The sequence below is a fragment of the Gossypium hirsutum genome, chromosome A06 (genome assembly GCF_007990345.1).
Source record: "Gossypium hirsutum isolate 1008001.06 chromosome A06, Gossypium_hirsutum_v2.1, whole genome shotgun sequence".
Taxonomy (NCBI): Eukaryota; Viridiplantae; Streptophyta; class Magnoliopsida; order Malvales; family Malvaceae; genus Gossypium; species Gossypium hirsutum.
The window spans coordinates 126,770,290-126,789,403 of NC_053429.1; the positions used below are offsets into that span (position 1 = coordinate 126,770,290).

A 19,114-nucleotide genomic window follows, 5' to 3' on the forward strand; every position below is an offset into this window, starting at 1 on the left:
TTTATTTCGGTAATAGTTCGTATTAAACTTAACATAAATTAAATTCCATGTTCCTATACTTATTTCATTTATCTATCTTCTTAATTATTTTATACAACTATTTTGTACATATATTTCCATATGACCAATTCCTGTAAACATTTCACACAACCATTTCATATAACCATTCCATCTGATACATATTACCTGAATATCGATTGTTCAATAGATATCTTGGCGTTTCTCTTCCTCGATCTTATTTATCTTCGACATGATGTCATAATATCTTTCAACTATGGTTTTACTCGTTTTCTGTCATGTTGCCATGGTATCTTTCAAATATGGTCTTATTCATTTTCCCGTCATGTTGCCATGGTATCTTTCAAATATGGTCTTATTCTTTTTCCCGTCATGTTGCCATGGTATCTTTTAACCATGGTCTTATTCATTTCATATCACATTGCCATGGTATCTTTCAACTATGGTCTTACACATTTCATATCACGTTGCCATGGTATCTTTCAACCATGGTCTTATTCATTTTCCCGTCATGTTGCCATGGTATCTTTCAACCATGGTCTTACTCATTTCATATCAAGTTGCCATGGTATGTTTCAACCATGGTCTTACACATTTCATATCAGGTTGCCATGGTATCTTTCAACCATGGTCTTACACATTCCATATCAGAGAGCACACTCCCGCGAACCTCATCCTTACAGTGGGATTGCCAGTCCAGGCTAAATCCCCTGTAATATAAACTCATAGAGTATTGTCGGGATTACCAGTCCAGGCTAAATCCCCTGCAACGACAATTACTCTAATGAGCTTGGATCTGAATTACCAGTCCAGGCTAAATTCAGACCCTAATTCGGATTACTCGTCCGGGCTAAATCCATTTTACACATATTCTTCGGGAGGACTATATCAGGATAGGATCACCCGTCCGGGCTAAATCCTTTTTACCGTCAATTCCTTTTCCAATGATCCATCGAATTCCATTCCATTCAACTGGGATTTATTTTCAATTTATATCGAGTATTATCAATATTTCATCAATTATCATGAATTGAACATTAAAATCATATTTTCATCACATAACCACATATTTCAAGTATTTAAAAATACAATTCAAGTTACACAAACTTACCTCATTGCTTGTTTGTGTTTATAATTTCATTAATCCGATATTTTTTCTTTTTTCACGATCAAGTCTCGTATTTTAGTCGTCCGGATCTTTATAAATAAATTTGATCATCATTTTCATTCATTTCATATTCTAATGCATTTAATTAATGCTCTAGGCAAAATTACCATTTTGCCCCTAAACTTTTAATTAATGACGATTTCATCCTTAGGGTCAGGAAAATAAAATTCTTGCAATTTAATCGTTATTTCCAGCTATTATTCTCATACATATTGATAACAGTCCATGAATTCTATAAAATATCAGAATTTTTCATAATTTCAACTCTTTTCAATTTAATCCCTAAAACATGTTTTCCCCCGATCTTGAACTAAATTAATAATTTCATTCAATTTTATAATTTAAATAATAAAATAATCCATTTCATGCAATTTGGTCATTTCTGACATTTTTACAAAATTACCCATAAAGTTTTACTTTTATTCAATTTAGTCCCTGAGCCTAAAATATGCAAATTAGCCATGCTAGATGAATATTCATACATATTTTTCATCCTCCTCTTCTCCATTCCACATCCTTAATGTATATACACACTTGTAAGTAACATTATCTATAATTTTTATTATTTACTTTTATGAATATTCAAGCTGTCTATCTACGTCATAATTACTAAATTATTTATATCTGGAGATATAGAACTCCAAATTAAGATCCGTTAATTTTTCCTGAAACTAGACTCGTATATCTTCTTTCCATAAAATTTTCAGAATTTTTGGTTACCCTTATTCTGCTGTCTAACAGTTCCGACTCTTCTTCACTAAAAATTAATTATATCCTCGTACAAGATTCAAATGATGTTGTCGTTTGTTTCTATGGAAAATAGGCTCATTAAGGATTCTAAACATATAAATTTAAGCCCATAATTATTTTTCTCCAATTTTTTATGATTTTCCAAAGTCAAAACAGGGGAACCCGAAATCATTCTGACCTTGTCTCATAAAATTTATTATATCTCATGATTCACAATTCTATTGCTTACATCGTTTCTTTTATAAGAAACTAGACTCAATAAGCTTTAATTTCATATTTTATTCATCTTCTAATTAAATTTATACAATTTTTGGTGATTTTTCAAAGTTACACTACTGCTGCTGTCCAAAACAGTTTTAGTGAAAAATGTTGATTTCCATTTTGCCCCAAATTTCACAGTTTATACAATTCAGTCCTTGCTCAATTAACCCCTCAATTGAGCTAATTTTTCTCAATTAATACTTTATTCTATCATTTTAAACTTCTTCATAACCCCTAAAAATCAGAACTTCAGCATTAGACATTAATTCCAAACTCTTTCTTAATTAGGTCCTAAAATGAATTTCCATCAATTTTACTTGATAAAATCATCAAATACCAAAATTAAAGCTTCAATTCTATGATTATTCATCATATTATTTCAGCACTCATCCATAAAAACTTTAAAAATTAGCCATGGAATCAAAAACTAATGAAATAGTAAGTTGGACCCAATTGTAAAATTCCAAAACATAGAAATTTCAAGGAGAAAGAAAGAATTAAACTTACATGAAGCTAGAGCATGAAAACCAGCTTGAACCCCCTTCCATGGCTATTTTTCAGCTGATGAATATGAAGAGAAATGAAGAGAATTCTAGATATTCCAATTTAGTCCCAATTTTATTTAGCTAATTTTAGCAATTTTCCAATTTTTCCCTTATTTCACCCATTTCCTGATTTTTCTCAGCTATTGCCGCCCAAAATATCTCCTTTGGGCTTATTTTCACTTTAGGTCCTTTTTCATTTGACAATTGAACTATTTAATCCTTTTAGCAACTTTTACACATTTTCCAATTTAATCCTTTTTATTTAATTGACCACCCAAACGTCAAAATTTTGAAATTTTAATACTACCTTATTGACATTCCGTAAATATTTATAAAAATATTTATGGCTCAGTTTATAACATCGAGATCTCGATACCTCTTTTTCTCAATTTCTTGACCAAATAAATCTTTATAAAACACAATTTACTATTCCAAAAATCTTTTAAAAACTACATTTGGCTCGTAAATATTAAATAATATAATCTACGAGTTCATTTTTCGGATTTGAGGGTCTCGAACCATTATTTTCGACATCGTTGAAATTTAGGCTATTACAGAAACGGTGCCACTAACCCCATGGCCTGCATGTTTTTGCTTTTGGGACAAATTTTACAAATGGTCCCTCATCCTTTCTGGTCCTTCCAAATCAGCTCATTGTTATTTTTTTAAAATTCACCCCAATTTTTGTATTTAAATTTCAATTTAGTCTTTTCTTTGTGGTTCTTGACTATTTTATTATCAAATTAATTAGTTTATTATTATTATTATTATTATCATTATCATTATTATTTCTCTTTTTATTTTTCTTATTTATTTGTCTTGTTATTATATAAATCAGTCTTGTAATATTATTGCTATTATTTTTATATATACATAGTTGTCCACCTAAAATCTTGTATATATATATCTTATACATCATGTGTCTACTTACATACTTTGACATAATTTTGAAACTACTTTGTTTTTAAAATTTAGTCATTCGTTTGGCTAATTTTATTATTTATGTGTTGTTTATTTATTATCTTCTTTTCTATAGCTAAATTAAACATTGTTTCTATTTGCTACATTTATTCATTTTTTTTAAAATTCCTACTTTGTGTGGTTATGGATTTTAAATTATTATTTTTACATTACTTATTTTAAATTCATTTATTACCATTCTAAAATTTGGTCACACTTTATTTATTTTAATTTGTTTTATACCTTTTTATCATTTAACTCATTGGCCCTTATTTATCAATGTTATCATTTAAATGTTGTATGATTATTGCTATTGCATGTACTATGATTCGTTATTTGTATTTTCATATTATCGTCATTCACTTGTGTAATATTTTTATTCATGTATTATTATTCCATGCACTATCATTCTATGCACATTACTATATTTTTATCTCATGTCATCGTATCGTATATTAAACTTCAATGTTTTATCCAATATGGATCGTTCCACTTTTACCCCAAACAAATAATACACGTTGTTTAACTATCAAATTCGCTATTATTCAAAAAAAGAAAATTTCAAAGTAAGACAATGTTTCGCATTTTGGAACATCGAAGAATTGTCCCCTAACTTACGGGGTTTCGGTTCTCTCGTTGGTTCTAAATAGCTAAATATCCTTTTGAGTTTTGAAATATACGGATTTCCAATTAAAATTAAAGACGACCTTGCGCTCGGGAATTCATGGTATTGTGTCTAACTTACGGGATGTGATACTCCGATATCTCGAGATCAGGAAATCTTCAACAATCGTTTTGAGCTAATTCAAGATTTTTAAAATCAATATTAATAAAAAAGGATCGTACTTCAAACTCATTCTTGATTTTCAAATTTTCGACATTAAGACACTAACTAATCAATTCGGTACCAATTTTTGGGGTGTCGAAGGTGCTAATCCTTCCTCGCACGTAACCAACTCCCGAACCCATTCTCTCGAGTTTCGTAGACTAAAATACCGTTTTAGTAAACTAAAAATTGTCTTATTAAAACAAAGATGATCCGATCACACCTAATAAAGATCGGTGGCGACTCCCATTTTAGTTTTCGTTTTCAAAATCAAGTCGATCCCGTTTTAAAAAAAATGGTTTCGACAGCTATAAAATATATTTCAGTTGTTATTTTACAAAAGTAAAAGAAATATCATCAATTTGAAATATTATACGAGACATATGGCTCATAAAGTAATAAAGTTTCAGCACATGGAAGGAAGAATGAGCTCACTAGAAACTCTCCCATAAGTCTATAACGTAAGTCCCTTACCCATATCATTTGGACCTTCGTTATCTTCTTGAGCTAAAATAAGGATAATTAAACATATCATATATCATTCTATTAAATCTGATCATGCATACAAGAATCAACAACACTTATATAGAATCAGGAAGTTTCCTTCCTTACACACCATTCTAACACTTATGCATGCAGAACAAAGAACACATAAATGACTTGAAGAATAATAGGGTTCATCAATAATTATCAGTAAGCTGGAACTAACATATAAATTTTCAAAGAGTTTTTTAGAGAAAATCTTGGAAGAAGAAGAAATTGTAAAAGTATTCAGAAAGGCCATCGCTTAACCTTATATACATAGGCTTGGAGACAAAGATTAGTGGAAAAATCAGATAAATTCACTAACTCTCTTGATTCCCGTGATTAAGTGTTCTTAATTTAATTTAAGTCTTATCATCTACAGTAGTTTGGTTCCATTCTAACTAAGTCTCAACTTAACCTTATTTCCACATATTATTCACTAAAAATCTAGTTAATTGGATTAATGACTGTCATTTATGTCAAGGCTGAAATTTTAAATTTTAAATAATATAAAGACTTGAACTGACTCAATTGGAGATTATGAACAAAATCTATAATTATATGCATAATACAAAACTAGTAATTGAATTTAATCAAACGGATTTAAGTGTTACTATTTGAGTTAAGACTAAAATTGATCAATTCGTAAAATATAATGACTAAATTTAATCAAATAAAAATATAAAAATTAAATCCACAACTTTCGTATACGTACTAATAGTAGAATTTAACCTTTTTTCAAACATGTTATGTCGATTTTTACTCATGTACATCAATGGCCTTACAAAAAAGCATTGTAGAAAGCCACTTGCAACTCATTTTTCACTGTGGGAACTATATGCATACAATCATCCTAAGGTAAAAAAAATAAAAATCTTTACATTGGTTTGTGCCTGTAATTGCTTTTAGCCCAATAAATTATCACTCGTCGCCATGGCAGCTTGATTGATCCTCGAAAATTTTTCTAATCCTATGTATCATCGTTTGCGTGCTCACACGTTGCTTTCTTGGTTGCTAGACAAGTCGCTGTTTGATTTTGCATCACCAACTTCATCTTGAACAGATGGTGAAACTTGGATTGTTATAGCTTGAGGATCAGACTCCGACTCGGGGGTGTCGTTGTCTACTCTTATTTCTTGTATCATTTTAATGGCTTTTTTCAAGTCTAATCTCTCGTCTGGGCTTGCTTGCGTGCAAAGCGAGCCTATTTGAAGGAGTTTCTCCATTTCTTGAAGCGATTTCGAGCCACTAGCGATCTCTGGATCAAATAGATTAGCTTGCTTACCTTCGTAAGTTGTCGTTGTCACCCAATGGACTACATCGATTCCACCTTCACCGTTGTCGAGATATTGAGAAGGGAATTTCCCTGTAAGGATCTCGAGAATGATGATTCCTAAGCAATATACATCACTTTTATGACATACTTTTCCATGTTGTATAGCTTCAGGGGTCTTGTAAGCAATTAGGGTTTTCGCCCCTTCGGTGCTTACCATCGAACAAAACCCGTACTCCGAATGCAACGGTTGGTTATCTGGACCAAGCAGAACATTGCTCGATTTAAGATTGCCATGAGGCACATCAAGAGAAGCAAGTTCAACGTGAATATGATCAAGTCCCTCGGCGATTCCTTGAACTATTTTTAGTCTCGTAGGCCAATCAAGTGCAGAAGATGATGTTTCGTGATTACCTAGAGAAATTGTATGCATTTTTCATCAGAATCCATGGATGACGGTTAAGTATTGCAAACAAATATATATGAAGTTTTCTCATACCGTGTAATAGGTAAAGCAAGCTGCCATTGGCGACGTAGTCGTAAACGAAAAGCTTTTCTTCGACCCGGTAATGGTAAGCCAAAGGTGTCAAAACATTAGGATGTTTAAGCTTCCCAAGCCTTTTAGCCATGACATCAAACTCATCTTTACCTATTGAATTCATCTCTTTGGTCCTTTTCACAACCACGTCAAAACCGTTCGACATTGTGGCCTTATACGACGACCCGAGCGCACTGTTTCCTAGTACTTGGGCTGTTGCTTTCATCAAACTCGGCAAACCAAACACACCCTTTTCGTCATTCACCATAACTAGCTCGGGCACCGCACCACCACGGACCATCCCATGGTAATTACCAGGCCATGCCTGATGGCTCGCGGTCTTTCGACCTACTTCTCTGATGGTGGCCGGCAACGAAACTTGGATTTCAACCGGCTCATTGGGACTTCCCCTTTCGACGTCAGCAGCCCCGGGGGCACTCTTTCGTTTCTTTCCTCTCCATTTCATTACAAAGAAGATAATCATTGCAAGAAGCATAACACCTAACGTTATTACAGCAGCAATGATCTTCTTAATGTCGTTTTTATCGTCTCGTCCGCAATCAATCCCTAATTGTGATCCACAAAGACCTGGATTCCCTGCAAATACATTTCCTTTGAATTTCGATAAACTTGAAGGAATCTCCCCTTCGAGTTTATTGTTCGATAGATTGATGGAAATCAAATTTTGCTTATGAAAATCCGGGATTTCCCCGGAAAATTGATTATTCTCGAGGCGTAAATGGATAAGACGGGAAAGTTTAGACAAAGAATCCGGGATTTTTCCGGAAAATTTATTATCCGACAACCAAACTTTTTTCAACGATCTCATTCCGGCGAAAAAATCTGACGGTATTTCACCGGAAAACTTGTTTTTCGACAAGAACAAAGATTTCAAATAACCCAAACGATTGATTTCCGGTATGTTTCCGGTGAAAGAATTGTTTATAACACTAAAAGATCTCAATTCTTTAATCAAAAGCAAAGCATCAATGTCGATCTTCCCTGATAATCCCATCCCTTCAAGGCGTAAACCCATTAATATCCCATTAAAACAAAGTAAACCTTTCCAATGACCCTCTTTATTACAAGGTACAGAATCAGAGTTCCAAGAATCAAGAGCGCCACCACCGGCATTGTCGAAAGATTCCTTAAGCTTCAACAGAGCTTGGGAATCCGACACTGCACACACCAATCTCAACAACAACGACAACAACAATAACAATAAAACAAAGAGAAATGGTCTGAAAAACCTTAAAGAAGTAACAATGGCGGCCATTACTTGAACCAAAAGCAAACACGGTGAAGCTTTGGGGTTGTTTTGAACAATGAAATCTCGGTGTTATAATTGTTGGAAACACTTGTTTTGATGATTTCTAGTGTTGGTTTTGATTGTCGTAGGGTGGTGGTGTTCATGGTGGTCGGATTGTTTTTGTCTGGTTCTTTTTTTTGGAAAGAAAAGGCTTAGAAACAGGGAAATGGCCTGAATTTTGAACAAGTCAAGCTGTGAAAAAACAAAGAACCCATTATTCACGCTAATATGTATGGATTGAAATGATGATCATTGCTCAAAAACTGGGGAATTGTTTTTGCCAATACTTTCTGCAGTAAAATAGTGTCTCCTTTGACTTCCATAAGACAATTCACTTTGTACAGGTTTTCATGATATAACATGCACGGGCGAATCTAGGCGGGTGGTGGCAGGGCCCTGCACCCTTAAAATTGAAAATTTTCTAATTTAACCCTTTAAAATTTTTAAAATTTTAAATTAGTAAAAGTAAGATTATAATTTGACCCCTAAAATGATAAAATTTTAATTTAATCCTTTGAGAATTACATTTTTACAATTATAAAAATTACAATTTAATTTCAGCCTCTTAAAAAAAAATTGGCTTCGCCCATGATAACATGCCAGATAAATTATTTAATCAATAGATAATTCTTTTCTTATAAAACAAGAAAGCTTAATATATTATGGTACTTGAGTTTGGCACTTTTTTTTCTTATGTAGTTCTAATGTTATTTTTTAATCCAATATGGTACATGTATTTAACAAAAATAGTACATTTTGGTACTTGAACGTAATAATACTATTTTTTTTAGTATTTAATTCAAGTTTTATAGTTGATTTGATGAAAGACCTTAATTAGCTAAATAGTAGCAATTAACTTTTCATCAAATCAACCTTAAAACCCGAATTAAATATGAAAAAGTTAACACATTTACATTTGAGTATTAAAATATGTAACTTTTGTTAAATACAGGTACCAAACTGGACAAAAAATAACACAGATATCATCTTAAAAAAATATATCAAACCCAGATACCAAATAATATATTAAACTTAAAAAAAAAAAAAATTGTGCCTGGACTTTATCTATGTTGGGTCTTAGTAAATTCAAAAACTGATTTTATTATTTAGAATAATATTAAAAGCAATGTCCTATTAAATTATTTTAAATTAAATTTAACTAAAATTTTTGTTCATTAAAAATTGACAAAAAAAAAGTCAACGGGAATTATTCACAATGATGTTTAAATTGGGCTAGATCAAACCAGTAAGTTGAATTGAAAATTAAGCGGGATACAAGTATAAAGAAAACCATTAGATCAGTTAATCTACAAATTGGTACAAACTGGTTAAACTAACAAAAAATCGATTGAATCAAATTTTTGAAATTTTAAAATATACTTTTTAAATTCTTAATAATTTATTTAATTGAATCGATTAGACCAATTCGACCAATAATTTGATTCTGAAAACTTTGATTGTTCATAATTTTCTTCCTCGCGTGAGGAGTAACTAAGACTTTAGGTTGCCCAAACTGTACGAGCAAATGGGCAAAAAAATAAAAGAAGTAGTTCATATATATTAGAAAAAGGAGTAAAATGGTAATTTTTATAATAATTAACATTAGTTTAAAACGCAACATGGTATGTTCACTTAATTGATCCATTATAGCTTAAAATATTTGAAAAATTGATTTCGTTAGATAATATCGAAATGAGTTAAAATCAAAACCATGAATTGGGTGAACATGCCATCTTGCTTATAGTCATGACGGCATGATTGAGGAGCGTCATAAACACGTCATGAAGAACATTCAAAACCACTAGGCTGAAGCAAAAGAATACAAGATCAAAGCAATGGCTAGCATTTATAGCCAGAAAATCAAGTGTGAGGGGAATCATGCCCATAAGGCAGAGGGGTCAATTGCTCAAGCCAAACGACCCCGTGGGCATGCAGTGATTTTGATCCAGAGCTTGCACTCTCTCGGTCGATCGATACTTCCCTGATCATCAACAAAAAAACATACCGTAGCGTTGTATGCTATAAATGGCGGTTGATCCCCCGGTTAGATTGAAGAAACGAGCTCTCGACAAAATCTTTCGAGCCTCAATCGATGGTGGGACAGTGGCAAGAAAATCCTATTAACTAAACTTGATCATGGGCGGTCCGACTGAAGGCTCACTCGACAAGTGAGAGGTTTGAATAAAAATATATGCTCGAAAAATGAGTTTAGATAAAAATATAAGACTCGTTTTTTAAACGGATCGGGTCTCAGGTAAGGTTCTTTTTGCCCTGACCCGACTTTGCCCGAATTTACCAAAAAAAAATTGTTGTTGTTTGGCCATTGTTTGGTTGTTGTCATTTCGATATTATGTTGTTACTATTTTGTTGTTATTTTTTAGATATTGTATAACTCTTATTTTATTGTTAAGTTTACTGCACTTTATTGGGAAACATTTATTTTAATGTTTTTAATACATTTTATATATTATAATTTTTAAATTTATTTTTATATAAAAAACTAATATAAAAAGTTTTAATACAAGCAGCTGAGTTGGGCTCGAGTTTTCGAATTTTTATTTTAATTGAGTTTGGGCAAAATTTTAGACCAATTTTTCAAGTCAAGTTGGACTCAAACCAAAAAATTGGGCTTAAAATTATTGCCTTTACTCGATTTGACCCGGCTCATAATCAGCTCTATTGCTAACCATAATATTTTTAGTGTATTTTATGTATTATACACATAAAACTTAAATTGTAGTTAATATGTATACATGCAACTTTGATTTTAGTTCAATTTTACACATTAAAGAAAAAAATACACCTATTTATTTCCATATCAGATTCAATATAACTTTTTGTGTATGCAATATACCAACGTAAAATAGTAATAATCCGATTAATTTGATAATATTATCAATTATTTTTAAAAATTAAATCAAATCACAAAATCAAAATTCATATATAATATTATACATTACATCAAAATTTATGTATGATTTATCGTTTTTCGATATTATAATTGTAATAAATCATACCTACCGACAGCAAAAAGAAAAAGTTTAAAGAAACATTCGTACGCACGTGGCATCTTCTGGTTCATTATTGACAAACACAAGTAGCATTAAGAGGTGACTTTATCTTTTTCCTTTCCGTCAACGATAATTTACTGTGTGAATTTTTTTATTAAATTTAATTATAAAAATATATAAATATTAATATAATTTTTAATACTAGATTAACGATAATTCGGTCCATAAAATGGACCCATAAAAATAAAATTTAACATGAAAATAGAAGTCCAAAAGACATGAAAATCTATTTATAAGTTTAAAACGTAATGGATCAAGAATTAATTGATATATCAACTCGAATAAATAATTGAATTGAGTTGTGAGCGAATTGTGCGGAATCGATTGAACCAAATTAAAGAACCGATTGAATCAATTGCATCAGTTTTTTTTCTCTATTTTAATATATTATTTTTTATTTTATAATTCTTAATAATTTATTTAATTAAAATCAGACTGAACGATTGAATCGGTCGAATTGAGAACTGATAGTTTGACTAGTTTAATCACTGATCCAATTTTAAAAACATTGGTATAAATTTAATTAAATTTTTTATACAATTCGTATGAATTTTTAATCCAGAATTTATCAAGGATGTTTGGACTTGGGGCCGATTAAGGTATCGGTCCAGAGAATGACATTGAATCGATTGAGTGAGAAATTACAGGTTGAATCAACTAAAAAACTAATTGAATTGACGATTGAGTTGAATTTCTTTTAAATTATATATTTAAATTTTTTAATAGTTTTTCATTAACCTGATCAATTTAATTAAAATTGGACTGAACATTAATTCTATTTTAAAAACATTGGTATAAAATTAATAATTTTTTTGTACAATTCGTATGACTTTTCTATACAGAATTTATCAAGAAAGTTTGGATTGGGATTTAACTAGGATATCGGTCCGAATAATGACATTAAATCAATTGAGCAAGGAATTAGTACTAACTGGTTGAATCAATTAAAAAAACTAATTGAATTCACGATTGAACTGAATTTAAAAAAATATATATATTTTAAAAATTTTAATTTTTTTATTAATTTGATTAGTTTGGTTATTGATAAAATTTTAAAAAATAGATACGCTATTATTTCAATTAAAAATCTAATTATTTAATTATTATTTGTTTCTGTAATTATTGATCTAGTACTGGAATTTAATTCAATTTAACGATGAAATTATCTGTAATTAAACAAATCTTGGTTCTGATTAGTGCAAAAATTTCCCAAATTAGTAATAAACCACTTTGATTAGATCACACACATAGCTAACGCCCAACTTAAAAGGCCTCATTTATTTTCTATCGGTTTTATTATTTTCTCTCACTTTCTCGAGGCCCTTCACAGTTGAACCCTATCGAAGGAGGAAAAAAAAAGGGTAATTTTCTCGGTACCAAACGACCCGATTAATTTTCCCTGGGAAATCGCCTTGTAAAAGAAAATTAGACAGAAAATGCAGCACCAGAGGCTGAAGCAACAGCAACAAGCCTTGATGCAACAAGCTCTTATGCAACAACAGTCTCTTTATCACCCAGGCATCTTAGCTCCTCCTCAGGTTTTCCACTCTTTTGAATCTCTTATCTCTTTAATGAGTTTTTGATCCGGTTTTTAGGAATGATTTGTCGGATTTGGCGAAATCGTGTTTTGATCTTTCGAGCTCGTGTTTTTTTTTTTTGTAATTTGACTGGTGGAGCTAGGGTTAGTTGGGGAAATTGAATGCGATGATGATTTAGCTTTTGAGAAATAAGCTTCTTCTTTTTTTCTATTGGTGTTGCTTGAATTCGGTGGATTTTGCTTCCATTTTTGTCTCTTTCAGCTCTTTGAATGCATTATTGATCGGAAAGTTGGATTTTTGCATTTTGTTTCTGGAACTTAAAAGAAGTCTTTGTCTTTGATTTCTTAATATTTTTAGATTTTCATCATTGATTGAAGTTCTGATGTTATTTCTCTTATATGATGTTGCAATTGGCAAGATAGTAAGTTTTGCTTGTGGTGTTTTCATTCTCATCTATCTGTGTTTCTCACTACTTTTGGTTTTGTGTGTAACTTACTGCTGATCCAAATCTTCAAGTTGTTTTGCAAATATTGAGAAATGATTGAATGTGGTTTAGTCCCCAGTTCCATCTCTCTTGTACTACCAATCCTTCTATGTTTCTATCTTGATCTTTTGCTTGCAAATATTGGGTAAAAATTGACAATTTCTTTCTTTCTTCCGCTCTGTCTTAGTTCAAGTGTTAGAGCAGAAAACATGGTTCCTGAATTTCATTTCGGGACTCTTTAGGTTTACATTGCTGGGATATAACAGCATGAAGCAAATTTATGAAGTACAGGGTACTTCCAATATATTTGATTCTCTCAAAGTTACATTTAGGGCAGACTACACAATTCTGCTAATGTACTTTCATTTAGATGAGGTGAAATATTTTGGTCTGGTTGTCACCAAAAAAACCAATATTTTTTTTTTTTGGCTTTATGTTGAAAGTGTTTTCAAAGAGGTTGGAGAAGTGATGCACTTGTTTCTGATGGTTGTAGTTAGCATCTCGTTTGTTTTTTATAGGTTGAGTGTTGGGATACCTTCAAAAATCCATCTTCTTTCCAGGATTTGAATGCTTTAGAGTTGAGTTGGGTGGGAAGGGACATTTTGCACATCATTTCTTTGTTTCCCCCTTTCTATTTTTCTATTTTTTTTTCACTTTTTGATTTTGCAGATAGAGCCAATCCCAAGTGGAAATCTGCCTCCTGGTTTTGATCCAAGTACTTGCCGCAGTGTGTGAGTGTTTGCCTAGATATTTTTACTTTTTTTTTTTTTAAAATTTCCTTTTTATTCTTTTGCTTTTTGTGTGTCTCTTATTTCCGTTTCTTGACTAAGCAACTTCCCTAGTCATTTTTATGCTTATAAGTATACACATTGGAGACACTTTCCTTCATGAATCTGGTGATTGAAAATGTCATTGCTACCTTAATGCTAAATTCTGAGCTATTATATGTTTTATTTGATGGTTGAATAGTTTTGGGAATGTAATAGATACTTTTTATGTTCTTTACTCTTTCTAACAACTCAGGAAGTTACTTATGGCCTTTTATTTTTTTTTTCTTTTTTTTTAAACTTCTAGCTTTTATTTTGAGAAACTGCAGGTATGTCGGAAACATCCATACACAAGTGACTGAACCACTACTCCAAGAGGTTTTTGCAAGTACCGGTCCCGTTGAAGGCTGCAAGCTTGTCAGAAAGGAAAAGGTATTGTTTTCAAAATAGTATCCTCTTTATATGCGTGTGTATATATCTGGAACTGTGAGGATGCTCTAATTGTGCAATGGTTTAACTTTCTTCACTTAGTTTTCTCCCTTTTCCTTTAGCCTATTGGTTTCCATATGATTGACATGCCTTTTGTTCTCACTCTACTTATGCAGTCATCATATGGATTCATCCACTACTTCGACCGCAGATCAGCTGCTCTTGCCATATTATCTCTAAATGGAAGGCATTTGTAAGTATTAACTTTTAGTTTTTTCCGTCTTACTTTATTTTGATTGTGCTTTTACCTCATATCATGTAATCTGCAGATTTGGACAGCCTATCAAGGTCAATTGGGCATATGCTAGTGGTCAGAGAGAGGATACATCAGGTTTGTGCATGTTTTTGTTTGCAAAGTTTTGCTCTGATATACTTATGATGTGCTGGCAATTATTTTATAATCTACTTTTTGATACTATCATGATTGGTGCAGGACACTTTAACATTTTTGTTGGGGATCTCAGTCCTGAGGTTACTGATGCAATGCTGTTTGCGTGCTTTTCTGTCTATCCTAGTTGTTCGTAAGCATCTTTTACTTTGGTATTGATTTTTGTAAATGCATAAACTTTCAGGAAAACCTATTTGTTAATAAACCTTGATTACTGTATTCATGTTGCTTAAAGTAGTGATCAATTGGTGTCTCAGTGAATAACAAAGCTGATACCTTTATTGATTGCAGGGATGCGAGGGTAATGTGGGATCAGAAAACTGGGCGTTCAAGAGGATTTGGGTTTGTATCATTTCGAAACCAGCAGGTACTGTTGCTTGGTTAAGTTTCTGGTGGCTTTTTGTGTTTCTCAGTCTTCCTTGATAATGTTCTTTTATCTATTGATATCAACTTTTTTTATCTGTCCAGGATGCACAAAGTGCAATTAACGACTTAAGTGGTACGATTCATGTTCTTTGCTCAATAAATGTACTTCTTTATCTTCATTGAGCACACTTTAGCTCATCAAATAAGCTGTGATTTTTAGTGTATTTCATAACTTGCATGCTTTGGAGTAATCTTTTTTTTTCTGAAAAAGATTTTCCTTCCTTTTTAGTCTGTTATTCTTTCATGAATTTTTCTGCAATCACCGTGTTTATAGCATCAGTTAATTAAATTATTGCAGCTGAGCTCGCTGAATTGTAGTTAGCACTAATTTTTCAACAAACTGCGACTTGTATAGATTGCTATTAGTTGTTATTGCAGTAAAAATTCATACGAGCTTTGATTTAATTATATAGGAAAATGGCTTGGCAGTCGACAAATTCGTTGTAACTGGGCGACAAAGGGTGTCAGTAGCAGTGATGACAAGCAGAGCTCTGATGCCAAAAGCGTGGTAGAACTAACCAATGGCTCATCAGGTGTGTTTATTGAAGCTTTAAAATCAAACATTCACATTTTTATTGTTTCGCTAAATTTGTGCCAAATGTGAAATAAACTTACATATATTAGCTTGGGATACAGAGGATGGTAAAGAGATGACCAATAATGAGGCTCCTGAGAGTAATCCTCAATATACTACGGTTTATGTCGGCAATCTTGCTCCAGAGGCAAGTAACTATAAAGATCTTCAGAACTCTTTCTAATAAAGTTTTCAACCAATGATGATATGAGCTTGAACCAGCTGTCCATATTTGGACCTCAAGAAGTCCCATGTTCTAATACCGTTTCCAGTGCTTGCAAGAGTTGGTCTTGTGTTCTGCAAACTCCAGTTAACTTCGTACTGTAAAGGAACATGTTAAGTTCTCAAATAAAACCAATTATTTTTTTATTCCTGCAGGTCACTCAAGTAGAACTCCACTATCACTTCCATGCTCTCGGTGCTGGGGTGATTGAGGAGGTCCGTGTCCAGCGTGATAAAGGCTTTGGCTTTGTGAGATACTGTACTCATGCTGAGGCAGCTTTGGCTATTCAACTGGGGAACACACACTCATTTCTATGTGGCAAGCAAATTAAGGTTTACTCTCTTCTTTTACTTAAAATTTGACTTCCTTTTCTATCTCAGAGATATGACCCTTTTTCCCTGGAAATTACAATCATGATCTATCATTACTTCCATATATCACCAAAAAACTAACTGAAATGTCAAACTAATAAATCAGGACGCATTTGGTAAAACTTCAACTAGACTAAATCTGGATAACTCTAATATAAAAACCTAACTCACACATGGGGAGGCTTGAACCTGTTATCTCAAAATTGCCTCTTTGCTGTTAAATCAAGGACCCATCGGCCATTTCAAAAAGGGTAAATTTCTTTTTGGAGCTTGAACTTGACAACAACTCTCACATTGGGGCTTGAATTTTAGGGTTTTCAAGGAAATATCATGAACTAACTTGGACAAAAAAAAAGTTTAGACCCCAGTGTTGGAACTGGGAACAATTGCCAAGGTGAGAAACTAACTTGGAAAAAAAAGTTCAGGCCTCAATGTGGGAACAATTACCAAGTTCAGGGACAAACTTAAACAAAAACAAAGTTTAGGCCTCAATGTGAAATTAGTTGCCAATTTTAGGCCCTAAAAAGTAATTTAACCCTTTGAGAAATATAACTGTCTAAAGTAATGTGCATGTTTGAAGTCTTTGGAGGAAGATGTTCAAAAAATTCTTTGATAGGTTTTATGTTTATTGAATCTTTTACCCTTAAGTATGCTAGAATGAGCCATGGAATGAGTTCTATTATTGCCTAGGAGTCAAATTTTCATCAGATTCATTTTCTCTAATCTAAATTCTTTTAGTTGCAACTATAGTCTATGTTGCTCAGATTCTTCATTTTCTTGAGGTACTCATGCCCAACACTCGTGTTTGAGCCGATATGACCTCCAAAGATCTTTCAAATACTTTTAAAAACTTAGAAGAATTTGATTATAACTGTGTTAGATACATACCAGAAACCTGAGTTTGAGTAGCATAAGTTGTAGTTACAACTTCATTCAAAATTTAATCCCTTGGATAATTGGAAATTTACATCATTAATTTGTTTTTATGTAGTGTTCTTGGGGCAGCAAGCCTACAGCACCTGGGACAAGTTCAAACCCCCTTCCCCCACCTGCCGCCACACCTTTAGCCGGGCTTTCTGCCACTGACCTTTTAGCTTATGAGCGACAACTAGCCATGAACAAAATGGGTGGTGTTCACGCACTAATGCATCCTCAAGGACAACACCCTCTCAAACAAGCGGCAATGGGAGTTGGTGCTGCTGGAGCAAGCCAGGCCATATATGACGGTGGATTCCAGAACGTGGCGGCTGCCCAGCAACTAATGTACTATCAGTGATCAAAACTAGAGTTTGTGTGGTAATATATATTCCTTAATTTCCTGGCATTTGCAGGTTTTATTTGAGTTCTAAAGAAAAAAGCATTTAGGAGGCTTTTTAATGTGTTCTTCCTTTTTTTTTTTTTAGCAGCGAGATTGCTTTGCACCCTGCTTTTATTTATATATATATAGCATACATATGTGTTTACCTGATTGTATCAATCTCACGTATTTCTTGATATTATTTTGAGTTCTAAACGGCTATGAAGCTTTTTTAATGTATTTTCTCCCAATGAGTGTGTGTATATAATTTTCTCATATATATTCCATATGGTTCCCAATGAGTATGTGTGTATATAAGCAGATCACTTGTGCTAGTACTGCAATGCTTGGCCCGTAATAGTAGTCTGTAATTTCGTTTGAGTTCTATATTTGTAAAGGTTAAATTCTGGTATTAGTGCCTGGGAAAGTTGTGGATTTAGTTTCTATATTTTAATTTTATCAAATTCAGTCCTTGTATTTTTCAAATTGGTCAATTTTATATCCTATGCTTTTCAAATTTTGTTCCCGACCCAAACAATAGCAATTACATTCAATTACTATTGTATTATGTATATAGTTGTAGATTTAGTTCATATTTTATAGTTGGACAGAAATGTCAGATGTTAAATCATTAATTGAATTTTTAGTAACATGTGAAAACAATACATTGACATGATGATAATATGTTTACCGTATTAAATTTTGGATTTTGGAATTAGTAGGTAAGGATTGATATTTTAAAATTTGAAAAGTATAAAGATTAAAAATTACTCAACTAAAGTATAGAGGGTAAAACCATATCAAAATTAACCATTTCTAAATTGGCAAACTTTATTTAGTTTAAGGATGGGATTGTGAATCTGCAAATTTGCTTTAAAATTCAAAATTGTCAGTTTTCAGAATTGAAAGTTTTTAGAATTGAGTAGATGGTTGAATCAAGTAGGCCATTAGTTTGTTTGGTTTAATTAAATAAATTATTAAAATTTAAATAAAAAAGATTTAATCACCCAAGTCAATTTGTTCGTATCAATTCTAGATTTAATTCTTGAATCAATCGTTTTAATGACTTTCTTCAAACTAGTTCCTATGTTAATTTTTAGTTCAACAGATCAATCTGATCCGATTCAAATCTTATTGAAATTAGTTTATTATTTGAATATCAATAAATAAATTATCCATTCAATATTTGAATCTGTTAAATATTTACAATTAACAAATATAAAACTATTTTTTAAATAAAAAATTAATTTTATTTAAAAAATTAAAGCAATACATTTAGATATCCGAATCTAAATATGTTATTCGCAAAGTAA

At 32.0% G+C, this 19,114-nt stretch overlaps 2 protein-coding genes across 2 annotated transcripts; one reads left to right on the forward strand and one right to left on the reverse strand.

Moving 5' to 3' along the window:
• Positions 1-5,779: 5,779 nt before the first annotated feature.
• Positions 5,780-8,501, reverse strand: LOC121230844 (pollen receptor-like kinase 3). Its single transcript, XM_041116342.1, has 2 exons — positions 6,826-8,501; positions 5,780-6,740 (listed from the first exon to the last, which is right to left on the reverse strand). Exons 1-2 carry the CDS (start codon positions 8,138-8,140, stop codon positions 6,046-6,048), a joined length of 2,010 nt encoding a protein of 669 aa, XP_040972276.1. The 5' UTR covers positions 8,141-8,501; the 3' UTR covers positions 5,780-6,045.
• A 4,038-nt stretch (positions 8,502-12,539) lies between these two features.
• On the forward strand, positions 12,540-18,037 carry LOC107960286 (oligouridylate-binding protein 1B). The gene is made up of 12 exons (XM_016896601.2): positions 12,540-12,782; positions 13,936-13,997; positions 14,363-14,465; positions 14,639-14,715; positions 14,792-14,853; positions 14,956-15,043; positions 15,202-15,277; positions 15,379-15,409; positions 15,750-15,869; positions 15,973-16,058; positions 16,289-16,465; positions 17,496-18,037. Exons 1-12 carry the CDS (start codon positions 12,681-12,683, stop codon positions 17,778-17,780), a joined length of 1,269 nt encoding a protein of 422 aa, XP_016752090.2. The 5' UTR covers positions 12,540-12,680; the 3' UTR covers positions 17,781-18,037.
• Positions 18,038-19,114: the final 1,077 nt, after the last annotated feature.

What these genes read in the sequence shown, in the direction of transcription:
- LOC121230844 (XM_041116342.1), bottom strand. Translation starts at nt 8,140, where the DNA reads ATGGCCGCCATTGTTACTTCTTTAAGGTTTTTCAGACCATTTCTCTTT. An exon ending in CTTGCTTTACCTATTACACG is followed by an intron (nt 6,741 to 6,825) that starts GTATGAGAAAAC and finishes CAATTTCTCTAG; the next exon opens with GTAATCACGAAACATCATCT.
- LOC107960286 (XM_016896601.2), top strand. Translation starts at nt 12,681, where the DNA reads ATGCAGCACCAGAGGCTGAAGCAACAGCAACAAGCCTTGATGCAACAA. An exon ending in TCTCTAAATGGAAGGCATTT is followed by an intron (nt 14,716 to 14,791) that starts GTAAGTATTAAC and finishes TGTAATCTGCAG; the next exon opens with ATTTGGACAGCCTATCAAGG. An exon ending in TATGTGGCAAGCAAATTAAG is followed by an intron (nt 16,466 to 17,495) that starts GTTTACTCTCTT and finishes GTTTTTATGTAG; the next exon opens with TGTTCTTGGGGCAGCAAGCC.